Source organism: Mangifera indica, chromosome 5 (genome assembly GCF_011075055.1).
Source record: "Mangifera indica cultivar Alphonso chromosome 5, CATAS_Mindica_2.1, whole genome shotgun sequence".
NCBI classification, from domain to species: domain Eukaryota; kingdom Viridiplantae; phylum Streptophyta; class Magnoliopsida; order Sapindales; family Anacardiaceae; genus Mangifera; species Mangifera indica.
This window is the reverse complement of record NC_058141.1, coordinates 977,567-993,090: the sequence shown is the minus strand read 5'-3', so window position 1 is coordinate 993,090 and position 15,524 is coordinate 977,567. Positions and strand designations below refer to the sequence as shown.

Sequence of the window (15,524 nt, the reverse complement as noted above, 5' to 3'; positions counted from 1 at the left end):
GAATTTAAGTTGAGCTCGATTCTGTTTATGTTTTAATTTGATTTGAATCCAATCTATTTCAATGGGTTTACCCCAACAATTTTTTTAATTTAAAGAAAGCCCAGTAATTGCCGAACACAATATTAAAGTCCAGCCCAACCCAACCCCGCCCTACTCCTCACTTCTCTCCCGCCATTTCTCTCCCTGGTCTCAATCTCTTTGTCTCTTCCATCGATCAGACAAAACTCACCGATTCCAGAAGCAGAGAAAGCGCTGAATCCACTCCGAAATAGGCTCTGTAACCCTAATTTCATTTTAAAATTCCTCTCCGTCTCTCCTGAAAGCAATTTCAGGTCCGCTTTCTCTTCCGTTTTGGTTCGTCAAAGTCGGTTGAAATCCGATTAGAAGTTGAAAATGAATAGTGATCGACGCTGTTTTGTCAATCACTGTCGACCACGATAGAAGGATAGAAGGGTGTTAGTCGATGTCAATCAACATGCCTTGTGTCTAAATGACTATCACTTATCAATCACGGTTAGTCTATGCTGGTTTTTTTTTTTGCTTCGAATGTCATTTTTTTCTTGAAGTTCATCGTTATAAAATTGAGTGTTGAGTACATATATCCCATATTCATTGCCTGTGTCTATCTTTTCCAGTGGTATTGCTGTTAGTGTAAAATTTTAAGAAGAGAACTACCAGAAGCTGTTATTCCAAATCCCATAAGGTTCTTCAACTCTACTACTTTGTATTCTTTCCCCTGTTCCTTTATTTTATCTGTCTGGTTTCTTTGTTTCTCAGATCTCACAATTCTTTTCTACAAGCCCTAATAAAATACAACTGTTACATCCATCTAGACTTTATATTTTTTTTATGTTTGCACCATTGGTAGATATCTATTAGCCTAGGTTTACATATAAAATATATTAATAAAATTATGTATACTTATTTTAGATATATAAATAGATACACATTTATGTGTGTCATAGGATGATTTTAAATTAAAGATTAAAAAAACACTTAATCACATGATAACACATATAAATATGTATTCAAAATGGATATATATAGCATTACTCAAAATACATATTAAAGTGTATGTAAAGAAATAGTGTTACTACATAAAAAGTTAAAATTAAGAGCTAAGAGATTGATAATCTATTTTTTATCTTGTAATCTCCTTTTATTTATAATGAAATTTTCTCTTTTGTTGTATGTGGCTTTTCTTGTATATATTAAGTATTTAAGCATTTTGTTGTTCGTTTTCTGATACCAATTATTGCATTTTATTGGATTCGAATTCACTTATGACGGGTTGATCTGACCCAGTTTTGTTAACTGTCAAATGACAGTTATTAGTGGTTAGTAATTGACAGTTAGATTTTTATATATAGTCATAACTGTCTTCCAAAAGAATAAACATCATTTTATGAAAATGGAAGAATTCTCCACCCAACACAAATACACAGATCCTATCTTTCAATTGAAAATCAATACGTAGGCAAATAACGTCGTAGAAATAAACTAACGTTAATACCTCATGTAGTATTCGAAAACACTTCATCAAAAATTAATATAGGTACGTAAAATCCTTATTTATAGAATTAATATAATTTGATCCTGACATGTTTAATTATTTTCAACACATCGTAAATCCAATAAGGTAGATTTTGTTTACTTTTGAGTCCACGTACAAAATAAATTCACGACAATTTTTTTACCGGTAATGACTCTTTGTCAGCTTCTAGTATGACACCGGCAATAACTAGGCTTCAATTCTCAATCAACATTGAAAAAATCGACATCGATTCAGCAGCAATATTTGGTAAGTTTTTTGAGTAACAATCAATTTCACTATTCAGTAGAAAATCTCCCAGAAATTTTTCTCACAAACAACTGGACAAGTCTGAGGAGGCATTCAAATTCCCTTCATTGATACCTTTGATTTTTACCATTTGTCCCATCTCAAGTGAAAAATATTCCTTTTACTTTCTGATCACCAACCATAAATGTTAATGGTCCGTGCGCCAATAAATAGTGGTGCCTAGACTTTCAGCAACCTAGGCCAAGATTAGGGGTGGACTCAACCTGACATAAGCTTAGGGTCAGTTTGAGTTTAATTTAAACCCATAATATTCAGTTCTAACTATTGTACAATATCTCTGAAAGGTTGACTAGATGATGAACAATATATCAACAAGCTAGATTAGAGTTTCAATTAGAGTTTGGCATGTTCGAACTGAAAGATAGATTCGAGTCAAAATGACTTAGATCGAATCCACTCTAGCCAAGGTATAACCTTGTTCAAAGACACAAAGCAGCCACTCCTTTTGACTTGAGTGCTCGGAAAATGGAAATGATCAAATTGTTTCATAAGTGAAACTTAAATTCACAGCTTAAGCAGTGCCAGTGAGCCTTGACTTTGACCCAAATTCTACGATGGGTTTGTATTTCATTATTGTTTGATTTATGGGTTTCCCAAGAATATTGAATTCCAATTAACATTCGTTCATATAATTAATATTGTATTATAGATCATTGATTGAGAACTGTTAATTATGACTAGGTTTCAACGGAGCAATGCACAATGCATGGTATTTGATGCGCCTCGATAGCCATTGACTAACCTCTATACTAGGCCTAGATCCAAGTTGAGCAAGTTCGGTGTTTAGTTGAACTTGAATTGGGTTAGTTCTAATTTGAGTTTGATCAATTTAAATTTGATTTGAATCTAACAAATCATCAAAAAATCGTTAATAAAATTTTTTTTTTAACCTACCTTCTTCTTCCTTTCCAAAGTTTTTTGATAGTTTCTTTGATGACCTGATCACTAGCTCAAGTAAATTCAAACTTGAACTTGAATTAAACTTCTTGAATTCTAGCCGGTTTCTATTTGGGCTAGGTTCAACTTGACTCTACCCGTGCTATCTACAGTGCTACTCCCCAAAGAACTTTCATGGGAAAAATCACTGAGAATTGGAACTTCTGAAGCATACAAAAGACAGTGAGATGAGATAAAGAATCTACTTGACAAAAACCTAACAAACTCTTATTCACAGAAAAGGGAGACTTCTCTTCTTCCTTTTCTATGATTCATGGAAAACACTTCACCCATCTCTTTGTTCTTTTCATTCTCTCGCTTTCTTCTTTCCATTATCGATCAAAACTAAGAACCCTTTACCGCAATTTTTTGCTTCACAACAAGAATGGCTCTCGATTATATACAACTTTCCCAGAAACTCCCTTATTTTCTCCCCAAGCTTTGAACATTTACCTTGAAAAACCCGTCCACTTCTCACCTATATAACCCTCTCACTGCCCATTTCTCTGTTCCAAACCTTGCACATAAAAAGCAGCAAAAGACATAAAAATAAATAAATAAATGGCTGCTTCTTCTGGTATAGTTTCTTATCATGTTAACTTTTCTTTTTCTTCTGCAAATAGTAACAACAGCCATGAACCTCACAAGCAGAAGCTGAGCAATGTGAGATTTGGGGAAATTTCTCGAAGTAAAGTGAAGTTGTTGAGGCAAAAGGCTTCTTTGGCTGCTGTTGTTGCTGAAGAAGCTTACATGACAAAAGTTCATGTTCGCCAGAATATTCCTACAACGAAGCAGTTTGTTGATCCTCATCGTCAGGGACTCATTACTGAAGGAGGAGTTGTTTTCAGACAGACTGTTGTCATTCGGTCTTATGAAGTTGGCCCTGATAAAACTGCAACTATTGAGAGCCTCCTGAATCTTTTCCAGGTAATGAACGATCAACTATCCTGCAGTCTTTCTTTTGTGCAGCCGACGTGGACTTTTTTATTATCTGGCTTCTGAGAAGCATTTGTTCATGTAGGAAACAGCACTGAATCATGTATGGATGTCAGGACTTCTAGGCAATGGATTTGGAGCAACACATGGAATGATGAGGAACAATCTCATATGGGTTGTCTCAAGAATGCAAGTTCAAGTTGATCATTATCCACTTTGGTAGGTCTTATTTGTCATTTTCACATAGGCATAAGGCTGTAAACCATATCTAGGTGTAAATCCAGTCTGAGATGGCTTCGGTGACATTGCTCATCTTTTCAGAAACTTTGTTTACTCCTCTGGCAACCTTCTGGTGACACTGTGTACCTGCTTGAACAAGCTTGACTTGGCTCATCACAGATTAGATCGAATCTACCTCTAACCATACCATTGTTAGAAAGAATTATTTAGAATTACGGTAATTTGACAGAAAGTGCTTATAGAAACAGATTATGGGCAGAAACACTTCTGCCCAAAACAAACATTCTAAGTGCTTTCCTAGCTTCAAAAGATTGTAGCATTTGATAGGGAATAACATCTATATCTTGCAGGGGAGAGGTGGTAGAAATTGACACATGGGTTGGAGCATCGGGAAAGAATGGAATGCGTCGAGACTGGTTGATCCGAAGTCAAGCTACCGGTCACATTTTCACTCGAGCTACAAGGTACACTTGAACTTCTACTAAACACATTCATGAATGAACACTTTGATGATTTTCCTAGCAAATGAAATATGAAACAGCACTTGGGTGATGATGAATGAGGAAACAAGGCGCCTCTCAAAAATGCCAGAAGAAGTTAGAGCTGAGATCTCACCTTGGTTTATAGATAAACAAGCAATCAAAGAAGATGTTCCAGAGAAAATCCTCAAGTTGGATAATACAGCAAAATATGTAAACTCTGACTTGAAGGTAAAGTTTATTAACATAACCAGATAATTCCACAGCTAAATAAAACACACATGTTGCCAAATTTCTAATGTCAAGTCCTCTTGTTGCAGCCTAGGAGAAGTGATTTGGATATGAACCAGCATGTCAACAATGTCAAGTATGTAAGATGGATGCTCGAGGTAAAAACCTGGAACCTTTCAAGTACTGTTATCCGGGGATCATCCTTACTTGAGGTTTTTTTTTTTTAAAAAAAAAAAATTTGATTTGTTTCCATGGACAGACTATTCCTGATCTGTTCCTGGAGACTCATCAGCTATCTGGTATTATACTAGAATACAGAAGGGAATGTGGAGGTTCAGATAAAGTTCAAGCCCTTTGCCATCCTGATGAAGGTGGGATCCTGATAGACGTGGTGAAACAAGACAGCGGTATCACTCTTCTCAATGGATTTTCTCTGGCATCTGAAATTGTTGATGGCTCTGGACTCATCGGGTCCTTTGAAAAGGGGCCATTGAGATATACACATCTTCTCCAGACTGAAAATGAAGAGATTGTTAGAGGAAGGACATCCTGGAAAAAGAAGCTGTAACCCATGCCATTTTCAGATTCACAAATTAATAAAAAAATTTACAAGGGACTTAGCAATGGAGTCCACTATAATGTGCCCTGAAATAGTTGTATCTTTAAGGGCATTAGTGGATTTGCCATCTGTCCTCAGAATTTATTTCAAGGTTGATAGAAATAAAGGTTCTAGAACACAAGAAGAAGAGTCATGGGTTTGTGGACAAAATAATTGGCTCAAATGCGTGGCTGGTGGTCATTGTGAGAAATGAATCTATATGAGAAGTTCTAGCGATTACCTTTGGTTCAGTGTCTGTAAATTTGGATCATAGAAATCATTTGTTGTAATAAGTTGAGTCTAGTGACCAATGTTTTCATATCTGAACTGGACAGCAACCCAGTGAAATGGGCAGTCCGGATCAACTGACAGTCAGACCGGTAAACTGTTTAGGGGTGATATTGTATCTTTTGCTTTGTTTAGAGATAAGTGAAAATTTCCCCTATTGTCAATTTCATCTCCTCCCAGTGTCAATCTCATCATTTCCGATGACTCATTTCTACCCTAAACCAAACAAGTTTTCCGGTTAAACTGTGGTTGTCTATGGTCCAATGGCTGAAGTTTTCATTGCAGATGGGTCCCAATTGAACCGGTTAAACCAGCTAATCTGATTTGGGTTTTAAAACATTGCTAGTAACACTATTAACAGTTCCTAAACTTCAAGTTGTACATGATGAACAGGTCTAGCACAATTTTATCAGAACTTTGATTGAACAGAAGTGAAGCCCAAGCATAACTCCATTGGAATTTCCTACCACCAATTAGCCAATTTAAATGCCTATCAGCATGAGTTAAAAACGAAAAATAGGAAACAGAATTGTGTTCTTCATCAACCCTTCACAATGGATTTTTGCATAAAAATCTATCATAAAACAGCCAACTGACGCTTGAACTTCAAAGAACAATACGAAAAAAACAACTTCCAGAAACAGGTTAAGCAACATGAAAAGTTAGAATAAGATCAGGGTTGTATAGCATAAAAAGGTTCATGTAAATGGCTTCCATTCTTCATCATTTGCTACAGCATAACATTGCATCGTTGGCACATTCACTGAATAAATATAGATGAAATAAACCACACCGGAAGAAGGAAATATACTTGTAAATTATGAGAACAAAAGCTCGCAGATGCTTGGACTATATAAAATGGGCAATTCATAACGTTGGCAAACTACAACTGAAGAGCTTGATATTAGAACTTAAAAGTATTTCCCTCTAACTAACAAGAAAGAATCAATATTTTCTGCCCAAGAAACTGTGATCCAGTAACCATTTACAACTTATAAAGAGATAGGTAATTACAGCACCAGATGAATACCTATAAGAGCTTGAAGGAATCAAAGAATAATGTACCACGTTGCCGAAATCATTGTCGCTTTCTTCGAAAACTCTTGAATGACCACAAAATCAAGAACAATCCTAGAGCCACACCAACAGATGTCCAGAAGATCACCAACCATAAAGGCATAGACTTAGGGAACAGGCCTGTTAGAAATTAAAATGAACAATTGAAGCATCAGTTCAACAATACCATAAACAATAAAACTGTATGCAGCCAGTTTTAAGTATTCAGATGGTATGTTATCATGTGCTTAGGTGATTTTAAATTAAGAATAAAATAACACCTGATCAATTGGGTATTTAAAACTGAGTGCACACAACATTGTTGTATCATAAGAAGTTGGTCAGTTAAGATGAACTTGAAACCAAACATACCATGTCCAAACTTGATGCAAATTAGAAGTTCAATAATGCAAATGGCAAGGGAAAGCCAACAAAATGCTCCAACCTTCTTCACTGGTTTTCTGGACATTTGATAATATTTAGTCAATGCCAAATTAAATTCAAAGTCATTCAAGCATCAAGATTGTCCAACAGAAGCAGGGAAGAAGTGTACCTGTCTTGGAGGTATGTGTTGTATTCGCGAATTGTTGGTATTGCAATTAGCCACCACAAGATCAATCTATAGATGATAACAGGGTTTCGAGGAGGAATCCAAAGACAAAATTTGAGGAAAAAGGTGTTAAGCTCAACTGTCAAGAACACGATACAAAGACTGAGAACTTGGATAAACCGCCAAGGACCAAGTAACGGATGCCATTCATCTTTATCCCATTGTGCTGGTGTAAATTGTCCCAACGTTCGTTTAAACTGATAAACAATCAATATCATCAATTATCTTCATACAAATTTAAATGGTAAAAAGATACAAATGCTATTTCACAGAACAGGTGCAGAGCAATAAATCTTGTCAAATCACTTTGTAATTGACACAAATGAACAAATTGGTTCATAAATGTGCCAAAATTTTTTTACATTAGCAAAAGATCAGCGATCATCGGCTTTATTTATGAACCGACACAAGCCAGTTTTACAGAAAGTCTGCAGTTCTGATTAAGGAAGTCCATGTTATTATGTAATCTGCAATAATGATACCAAGCCTAGACATAGAACTGAGCTCAATTCTCAAATATAATTAGAGAATATTAGGAAGTTCAAAACATACCTTCCCAAATATATTAGGCTGGCGGCTTATACCAGCCCACTCATACGTTTTCCCATCAAAGTACCTAACTGTATGCATTCCAGCCCAGATGCCTGCAAAGTTTATAAATTGTAATTTGTCAAGTAGATAGAAACAATTTTTCCCTCATGTCAAAATTTATCACCATGAAAAGTACAGAGGATGCCTGCAGGAACCCAACAGTGATTATAATTTTAAATGAAAAAAGAAAGGCCACAGCAGTCTCACCAAACCAATTGCAGATCAAAATGTCCAGAATTATACTGTCCCACCAGCATTCATTGAAGTTTGGTAACATGTGGCGAAAAGTAAACTGAAAAATGATAACAAGAAAGATAATTTGACAAACAATTAGCAACCTTCACTTTTATAATGGTGCTCTGGTTAGGGGTGGAGCTGATCTAAGCTTATTCAGATTGAATCCATGGTTTGATTCAAACAAGTTGATTTCAAACTAGAGCTCTAGTTCAACAGCTTGACTAAAGATTGGTCATTTTTCCATCCAGTGATTCTGTTTATTTTGTTAATAATATTGTTTTGCCTTTAATGACACTATTCACACCACTAGTTGCACTCAGTAACACTGTACATTAGCTCAAACAAACTCAAATCGAGCATTATGTCTTTGATCTGAGCTCAAGCCAGCCCCACAAGCTTAGTGTGACACACAAATACAGAAAATCGATCTCATACATAAAACAGAATACCAGAATAAACTATATGAGGTTAAGATCAACAGACTAACCTCCATCAACTCAAATCCAATAGACAGAACCCATAAAAGTGGCTGATTACGGATCAATATAGCCTTTCCCCACCATCCAAAAATATGTGCTGGAACAAATTCATCAAAAAGTGTTTCCTACACAGAACAAATCTAAATCAGAGGTCTGAGTTGTTTATACATTGCAATGAAAACACCAACGCCATAAAACCTGCTAAAAGAGAAGAATCAGAGTATAGTTTTTGAAAGAGGGAAGGAGAAAAAGAATTCATACATAAACATTCTTGAACCTGCAGGTGGGATTTTCGGGCACATAAATGCGACAATCAGCACCATATGACCTTTCTGGAAGTTCTGCATCAAGTCATGCAAATTAAAATACTAAGAATCCCTTATTTGCAATCAACAAGCCAAGCCAATATGACAATGAAACCTTTACCAAAGATTTCACTTGCATTAGAATTGTAATAATGAAAGTAATAAAAAAAAAAAAAAAGGCAAAAGGGGTATTGTTCTAAAGCTCCAAAGCATTACCAACACCAAGATCAGGATGGAGAAACTTCATGAACTGACGAGCGTCATCACGCTTCTGTAAGAAAATGAAAGCTACTGTAAGTGATCAGTGATTCAATTTCAAAATTAGCATGAGAGAAAGATAAGCAGAGCTGAACTCATTCAGTGGCATAAGATTCCACATATGAATTAAATATGTATTAAGGAGGATGGTGCAGATAAAGAGAAAGAGCATCCAGGAAGTATGAAAAAGTGTAGATTTGTAAAGGCACCTGAGTTTGTCCTATTGATTGTGATTTTAGATTTTACGGAAAAGAACATTCAAGAATTATACTCCAAGATACAGATCATATAGATGTACTTACTCATGCATGCATGTGGGGGTGGATTTGATTTGAACGGAGTTCAGTTTTGGATCGTAGCCATAATACCTGGTTTGAACTCAAACTCGTTCAAGTTGATGCATAATGTCACCGGATGGCCATCAGTGGAGTGAATAGTATCGTCAAAGGGATATATAATTAAGGGTAGATTTTAATCGAGTCAACTCGATTTGAATTGGCATTTGGCTGGATTTGAACTAAAGTTTTAGTTCAACAACTTGGCTTGAATGCCCTCTGATACTGTACCTCCGATCAGCTCACATTCGTCATAATAAATCAAGCCAAACTCATTTTAGCCTATGTTTAAGCTTAAATCCAACCCTATGAATAGCATCACTGACGAGATTAACAATGTCATCGAATAAATAAACAAGCCTATCTTGATCCGAGCTATCAAGCTCGAGCTTCAACTCAAAATTGACTTGTTTTAGCCGAGCTTGAATCCACCCCTCCATGCATGCAAAAACTAAGACATGAAGAAAGACAGCTATAAATAACAACTAACCTGGAAAAGCAAAAAAGTGAGAGCTACAAGGTAAATGACAGCCATTCCATGAACTAAACGCCATACAGCAGGATGTGGTCTGATGAGAACCCTGTAATCAAATATTGATTTTCACAAGTTAAAAGCACATTGCTAGCAGCATGTAAGAAACTCAAAAGCTTCAGACATTTTGGATGTCATACTTGAGATAAATAGCACTATGACATAAAAAGAGAAGTCATAAGGCTAGATTTGAATCGAGTTGAGTTTTGGTTTAACCCAGCTCGAGTTTGACTTGGCTTGAGGGAGTCGAGTTCCCCTCAAACCGAGCTTCAATTTGGTTATGGTACTAAACCAAGATGGTCAAAACTAACACCATTTTGATGTGAATAGGTCAAAATATTGTTGCTTTGATCTTTTTTTAATCAAATTCCCCAAGGCTCAAGCTTAAGCTCGATGGAATAACGCCTCCTATTGAACTCACCTAAAGAAAACTTGTTTTGAGCTCAATTCAAATCCAACCCTATTTCTAAAGATTTAAGATTCCACAACTTACGTAGAAGGTGCCTGCAGCAAGCAGTAAGTAAGAAAAACTGCAATCATAGCCCATACACCCCTGCAAGAAACAGCCAACGACATGTTTTTTATTTATTTTACTTGGATGCATTTAAAAGATAAATTGCTATAAGAAATACAGCTTACGGGAACAAACCTTTTCACAGATGTAACAAGATCTCCAGAAGCAGTGCTTTCAGGACCAAGAGCTCCACTTGCCCAACTGGTAATTGAATTCCAAACAAAAAAGAAGAAAATAATTGTAATTAAATAAAAACCAAAAAAATGTTAAAAATAGAACAAATGACGAAAATAAAAGGTTTAGCCTTCTCATATTTTGTATAATTACTTAGGTACTATGCACTTTGTCGAGAAACTTAATACTAATTACCCTTTTCCACTAGCAGTGGATTCAATTTAGGTAGTATGCATTTTGTCACGAAACTTAATACCAGCTACGCCTTTTCCATTAGGGGTGGATTCAAGCCAAGCAAGCTCAGGCTTGAATTCACGTTTAACTTAAATGAATCAAGTTTGAACTACCTTTAACCCCATTGATAGCTCTCTGACTATATTCTGCACTGGTTCAAACAAGCTCAAGCTTAAAGCTAAGCATCATGGATAAGAGCCAAGCTCGAGCCAACTGACCCTTGTTTGAACTTAGTTCGGCTTGAATCTATCTCTATTTTCTATCATTACTAGATCCTAGAACCATTCAAAAAGGATTATATCATGTAGTCACATTAACTCAAAGCAAAATTCAAAACTCTTATATCCATATCAGAATACATAAAAGGTGGTAAACTTTTATCCTATAATCTTCCAATAAGGATTACAACCACTATCAAATCTAGTCGCCACCTAAAGATAGGGTCAAAGTTGAATAAAAATAAAATATAAAGAGACCAATTTAAGAAATAATGAAATCCAAAAAAGACCGGTGTAAAATTTTAGGTGTGTGTAGATATATATATATATATATATATATATATATATATATATATATATATATATATATATATATATATATATATATATATATATATATATATATATATAAACAGATATAAATAAAAGAACTGAAACAAGAGCCCAATACATCATTTCAATATCATAATAAACTGGTTATTGTCATCAGACTCACATCAGACAGCATGCACCGATAAGCAAGAAAGAAATGGTACGAGGTTTGTATGCCCATGCTGTCCATGGGTCCAAATCATCACCAACACTTGATAAATCAGAATCACCATTTTCTTGGGCAGGATGATCCTTTTGCCTCAATCTTCTGTGACCATTAGGCTCGCTGAGCCCCATCTTTATGAGATACAAATTGATAACTGCAAACAAATTGAGAAGATGACAATAAAACATATGTAAGCTCTTTTACAAACAAAAGCACTTTGGAATTTGCTAACCAATAAGAAAACCATATAAAGTAATAGATAACCAGACACTTTCTTTGAGCAAAAACAAGATATAAAAGTAAACAACTATTTTGTTGATGATGAAAGTGTATGTAGGTTCGCCTGCAGACACTTTCATTGCAATATCCTGATATAATAGTTTAGACCATTGTCAAGATATTATTTATTTTGAACACACAATCCATTAAAATTTTATTTTTAGGTTTTATAACTCAAAACATGTCTTTTGACAATTTACGAGCCCACAAGCTATTTAACTAGTCTTGTTTTGACATCCTTAAACGATGTAAGATATCCAAACATACTCAACATCTCTTTTATATTCATGAGATTTATCTAAAGGTGTTACATTCATTGTAAAAAAACATTGTCACAATATACAATTCATTGTCAAGATTGAACAAGAAAGACTATTATGCCCAATAATGTGGCTAAACAGTTATCTTTTCTATTTCTTGAAAGAATAATACTATATTTACAAATGGTTGGGTATTGAAAGGTAGAAACAAACTGTCGTGTCATCATGTGATTAAATGATCTAATTGCTTATTTTTTCTTTAGTTTAAAATTATTCAAGTATATATAACTCATCAACTATTTTTACATGAAGTATTATTATTACTAACACAAAAAACCATTTATAATTCCAGAAAATGATCAACAAAGAGAAAGTTTGTCCCCTAATGAAATAAAAACAAATTAATGAATAGTAAAAATAGTCCCATGGTCTACATAGTTATTAGAAAGAAAAAACCTTATAAATCTTATACATTAAAGAGGTAGTTCATAATCTAATATCGAAAGTATAGCAACCAAACGTTTTTAGATAAAGAACTTCCTATACTAGTATGATATAATCAATACCAACTGTTTTCAACACAAATTGCAAATCATACATACAATCTACAAAAGGGATATATCATTAAATAATTTTCAGGATAACAACACTTACAGTTCTATTAATAGAATTGAACCTTCAAATTTTTTTATTAAAAATACTAAACTTTCGTTTCTTTTTTTAATTGTAGAAACTAAACTTTCACTATTTTCTATTTAAGGTACCAAATTAGCCATTTCACTTGTAAAACAAAATAAAACAAAACAAACAACAAACATCATTAATTGTGTTTGTTTAGTATCTTTAATAAAAAATGTCAAAAGTTTGGTCTTTTCTACATTTGATAAAACGATTTGAAAGTCTGTCAACTTTCAAAACAAAACATAACAAACAATAAACAATATTAATTGTATTGGTTTAGCACCTTCAATAAAAATGTTGAAAGTTTGGTCCCTTTTATATTTGATAGAAAAATTTAAAAATTTACTTTGATGTGAGGCCGTCTAAATCTTTATAGAATACCACTAAGTTTTCCTAGGCACAGATTACAGTAATAAAGCTGGGGACAATATTGAAGCACCATTACAAGTGAACAGCTACATCATGCTTCAAAGGTAATAATTTTATGTCCCAAGTCTACCAGCACAAGCAGTCCCATCACCAAAAATGAAATATATCATATAAATAAACCATATGTTTTGCGTCAAAGTGTGTATCAGAATGGCCATTTTCAGTGAGTTACTTCAAAAACACTCCAATTAGTACCACCATATTAACCACAAAATAACACTAGCACATCCTAACGAATCAAAGGACCCTACATATTGCCCGACAAGAGAGATCGTTAATCCATATCAGTCCATACGATGTGACAATTCATTTCCTACAGGCTTCCAACAACAGATTCCGAATTATTATTTCAATGCACACGAATCATTCTTCAAATTTAAATAGCAAAACTAACATAAAGATGCAAACTTTGACAAGATTCGAAACCAAATAATGTTCCACCACCGCTAATAAATTACCTCCGTATGCTCCCTATAGCTTTACCAGCCTGGCTGAACTTGCCTGCCACAGCTTTAAAATAAAATGAAACCCACATAACTTTCAATGAATATAGCTAAAACCGGTCCTTAAAGCTCACGGAACCCACTTACCTAAATCAAAATTCGTGGCCTTAAATAACTGAAATGCTATGCAAAAACGTGAAATGAAAAAGCATGAACTCTAAAGCTAAAAGTTCAACAACTAACTCAATTCCTTCTCAACGTAAATCACTACAGGGAAATGAAATTATCCTAGAAGAATAAGCTTACTTCGCATGCAAATCACAAAAATTATATAAAAATTAACTCCTTGATCATGAAACTACCCGTCAGGAAAAACCCAACACCACGTTAATAACACTTGGAACAAAAATTTGGTAAACAGATAAATCACTTAAACTAGCTTAAGCTGATCTAAATACACAGAAAAACAGTAATTATCATAAAAAACACTAAATCTCAAACCCTCTAATTCAAAAATAACTCATTGATTGCATGTAAAGAAAGAAACCCATAAAAAATATGTAAAAGAACATTTAAAAAACTAAAAAAGCAGCCGAACCCGATTCAGAAACGGAGACGAAGAAGACAAACAAACAAACAAACACAAGGAAGAAGCGACAGCAAAAACGTATACACATGCATACAGAACACAAAAAGATATACAGAAAATAAAAATAAAAATGAGAGGGAAAAAGGAAGCGGATAAATTTTGGAGCCAAAAATGTGGCTTAAAAAGGCAAACTTACGTAGACTGAGAAGAGGCGTAGGCGTAGGCGTACGATCGTGGCCGTTTCGGATCAAAGAAAGAGTAGTTAAGAGAGAGTGATACTGGGAGTTGTAATAATAATGAGAGAGAGTTTACGAAAAGTTTCGAGCTTTGAAATCTTTAAAGGATTGCCGATGTTCAGAGACACTAAAAATGTTATGATTTTGTTGATATAACAATGAACTTCCTCTTTGAGCTTACTTTGTCGATACTTTTTCAGTCTCTTTTTCTTCCTTTTTCGGGTTTTCTTTTCTTTCTTTTTTTGGCTCTGTGGTTTCGATTGTTTCTTGTGTTTTTTGCTTTGCTTGCTGGCTGTTCACAGTGGGAACGGCGAAAAGGAGGAGTTCCCAAGGGGCGAAGGCAAGAGAGAGAGAGAGGGAGCGAGAGGTACGACGGTCAAAGGGAGATTTGAAGGTGTTTATAGATACGTCTGTTTAGAAAGGACGAAGTGGGAAAATGAAATGACGAAAATGCCCCTGGGAAGATGATGATGGGTGAAAGTGAAATCACTGATTTGCCCCTTTGATGGGTGGTGTAGGGGTTTTTGAGAGTGTGATTATAGAAGGTAAGAAAGGGAGAAAATTTAGAGATTTGACTGCCTTTTTTGAAATTTTAATAACGGTAATGTTATATGTGCAACTAATTTAGTATTTAAATAATATAAAACTAATGTTATTTTATTTTTAAATCAAATAATTATATAATAATATATTATCTATATATATAATTATATATTAAAAAATATGTATATATAATTTTATTGATTTTAAATTAAGAATAAATTAATACTTAATCAACAAACACGTAGAAGTCTTTCATACTATATATATATATATATATATATTAAAAAATAATAACTTATTATCAAATAGATATAAATATTTATATTATCTTGGTATAAAATATAATAAAAAACTATATTTAAATTTAAATTTGAATATAATATATAATAATGTAATCGTACTTCTTTCTAAAAT

At 34.2% G+C, this 15,524-nt stretch overlaps 2 protein-coding genes and 1 long non-coding RNA gene across 5 annotated transcripts; 2 read left to right on the top strand and 1 right to left on the bottom strand.

Annotated features, from left to right (window-relative positions):
- Positions 1-178: 178 nt before the first annotated feature.
- LOC123215342 lies at positions 179-828 on the top strand. Its single transcript, XR_006502010.1, has 2 exons — positions 179-513; positions 636-828. It is a non-coding gene; the product is annotated as an uncharacterized LOC123215342 (long non-coding RNA).
- A 2,107-nt stretch (positions 829-2,935) lies between these two features.
- Positions 2,936-5,733, top strand: LOC123215341 (palmitoyl-acyl carrier protein thioesterase, chloroplastic-like). The gene is made up of 6 exons (XM_044635394.1): positions 2,936-3,724; positions 3,819-3,952; positions 4,324-4,437; positions 4,515-4,683; positions 4,773-4,841; positions 4,943-5,733. The coding sequence occupies exons 1-6, from the start codon at positions 3,359-3,361 to the stop codon at positions 5,249-5,251; spliced, it is 1,161 nt and encodes a 386-aa protein (XP_044491329.1). The 5' UTR covers positions 2,936-3,358; the 3' UTR covers positions 5,252-5,733.
- A 654-nt stretch (positions 5,734-6,387) lies between these two features.
- LOC123215340 (CDP-diacylglycerol--serine O-phosphatidyltransferase 1-like) lies at positions 6,388-14,935 on the bottom strand. 3 transcript variants are annotated; one of them, XM_044635392.1, is made up of 14 exons: positions 14,528-14,935; positions 13,758-13,809; positions 11,609-11,804; positions 10,622-10,687; positions 10,466-10,525; positions 9,931-10,021; positions 9,064-9,118; positions 8,804-8,883; positions 8,551-8,667; positions 8,034-8,118; positions 7,788-7,879; positions 7,179-7,432; positions 6,998-7,086; positions 6,388-6,766 (listed from the first exon to the last, which is right to left on the bottom strand). In XM_044635392.1, exons 3-14 carry the CDS (start codon positions 11,779-11,781, stop codon positions 6,648-6,650), a joined length of 1,281 nt encoding a protein of 426 aa, XP_044491327.1. In that variant the 5' UTR covers positions 11,782-11,804; positions 13,758-13,809; positions 14,528-14,935; the 3' UTR covers positions 6,388-6,647. The 3 variants fall into 3 exon arrangements, with proteins under 3 accessions (XP_044491327.1, XP_044491328.1, XP_044491326.1); XM_044635393.1 differs by having other exon boundaries at positions 13,758-13,800; XM_044635391.1 differs by lacking the exon at positions 13,758-13,809.
- Between the last annotated feature and the right edge of the window lie 589 nt (positions 14,936-15,524).

Coding starts and splice junctions, on each gene's coding strand:
- LOC123215341 (XM_044635394.1), top strand. CDS start 3,359: ATGGCTGCTTCTTCTGGTATAGTTTCTTATCATGTTAACTTTTCTTTT. Junction 3,725..3,818: donor GCCTCCTGAATCTTTTCCAG/GTAATGAACGAT, acceptor TTGTTCATGTAG/GAAACAGCACTGAATCATGT. Junction 4,438..4,514: donor ATTTTCACTCGAGCTACAAG/GTACACTTGAAC, acceptor AATATGAAACAG/CACTTGGGTGATGATGAATG.
- LOC123215340 (XM_044635392.1), bottom strand. CDS start 11,781: ATGGGGCTCAGCGAGCCTAATGGTCACAGAAGATTGAGGCAAAAGGAT. Junction 7,880..8,033: donor TTTGATCTGCAATTGGTTTG/GTGAGACTGCTG, acceptor TAAACTTTGCAG/GCATCTGGGCTGGAATGCAT. Junction 6,767..6,997: donor TTGCATCAAGTTTGGACATG/GTATGTTTGGTT, acceptor AATTTCTAACAG/GCCTGTTCCCTAAGTCTATG.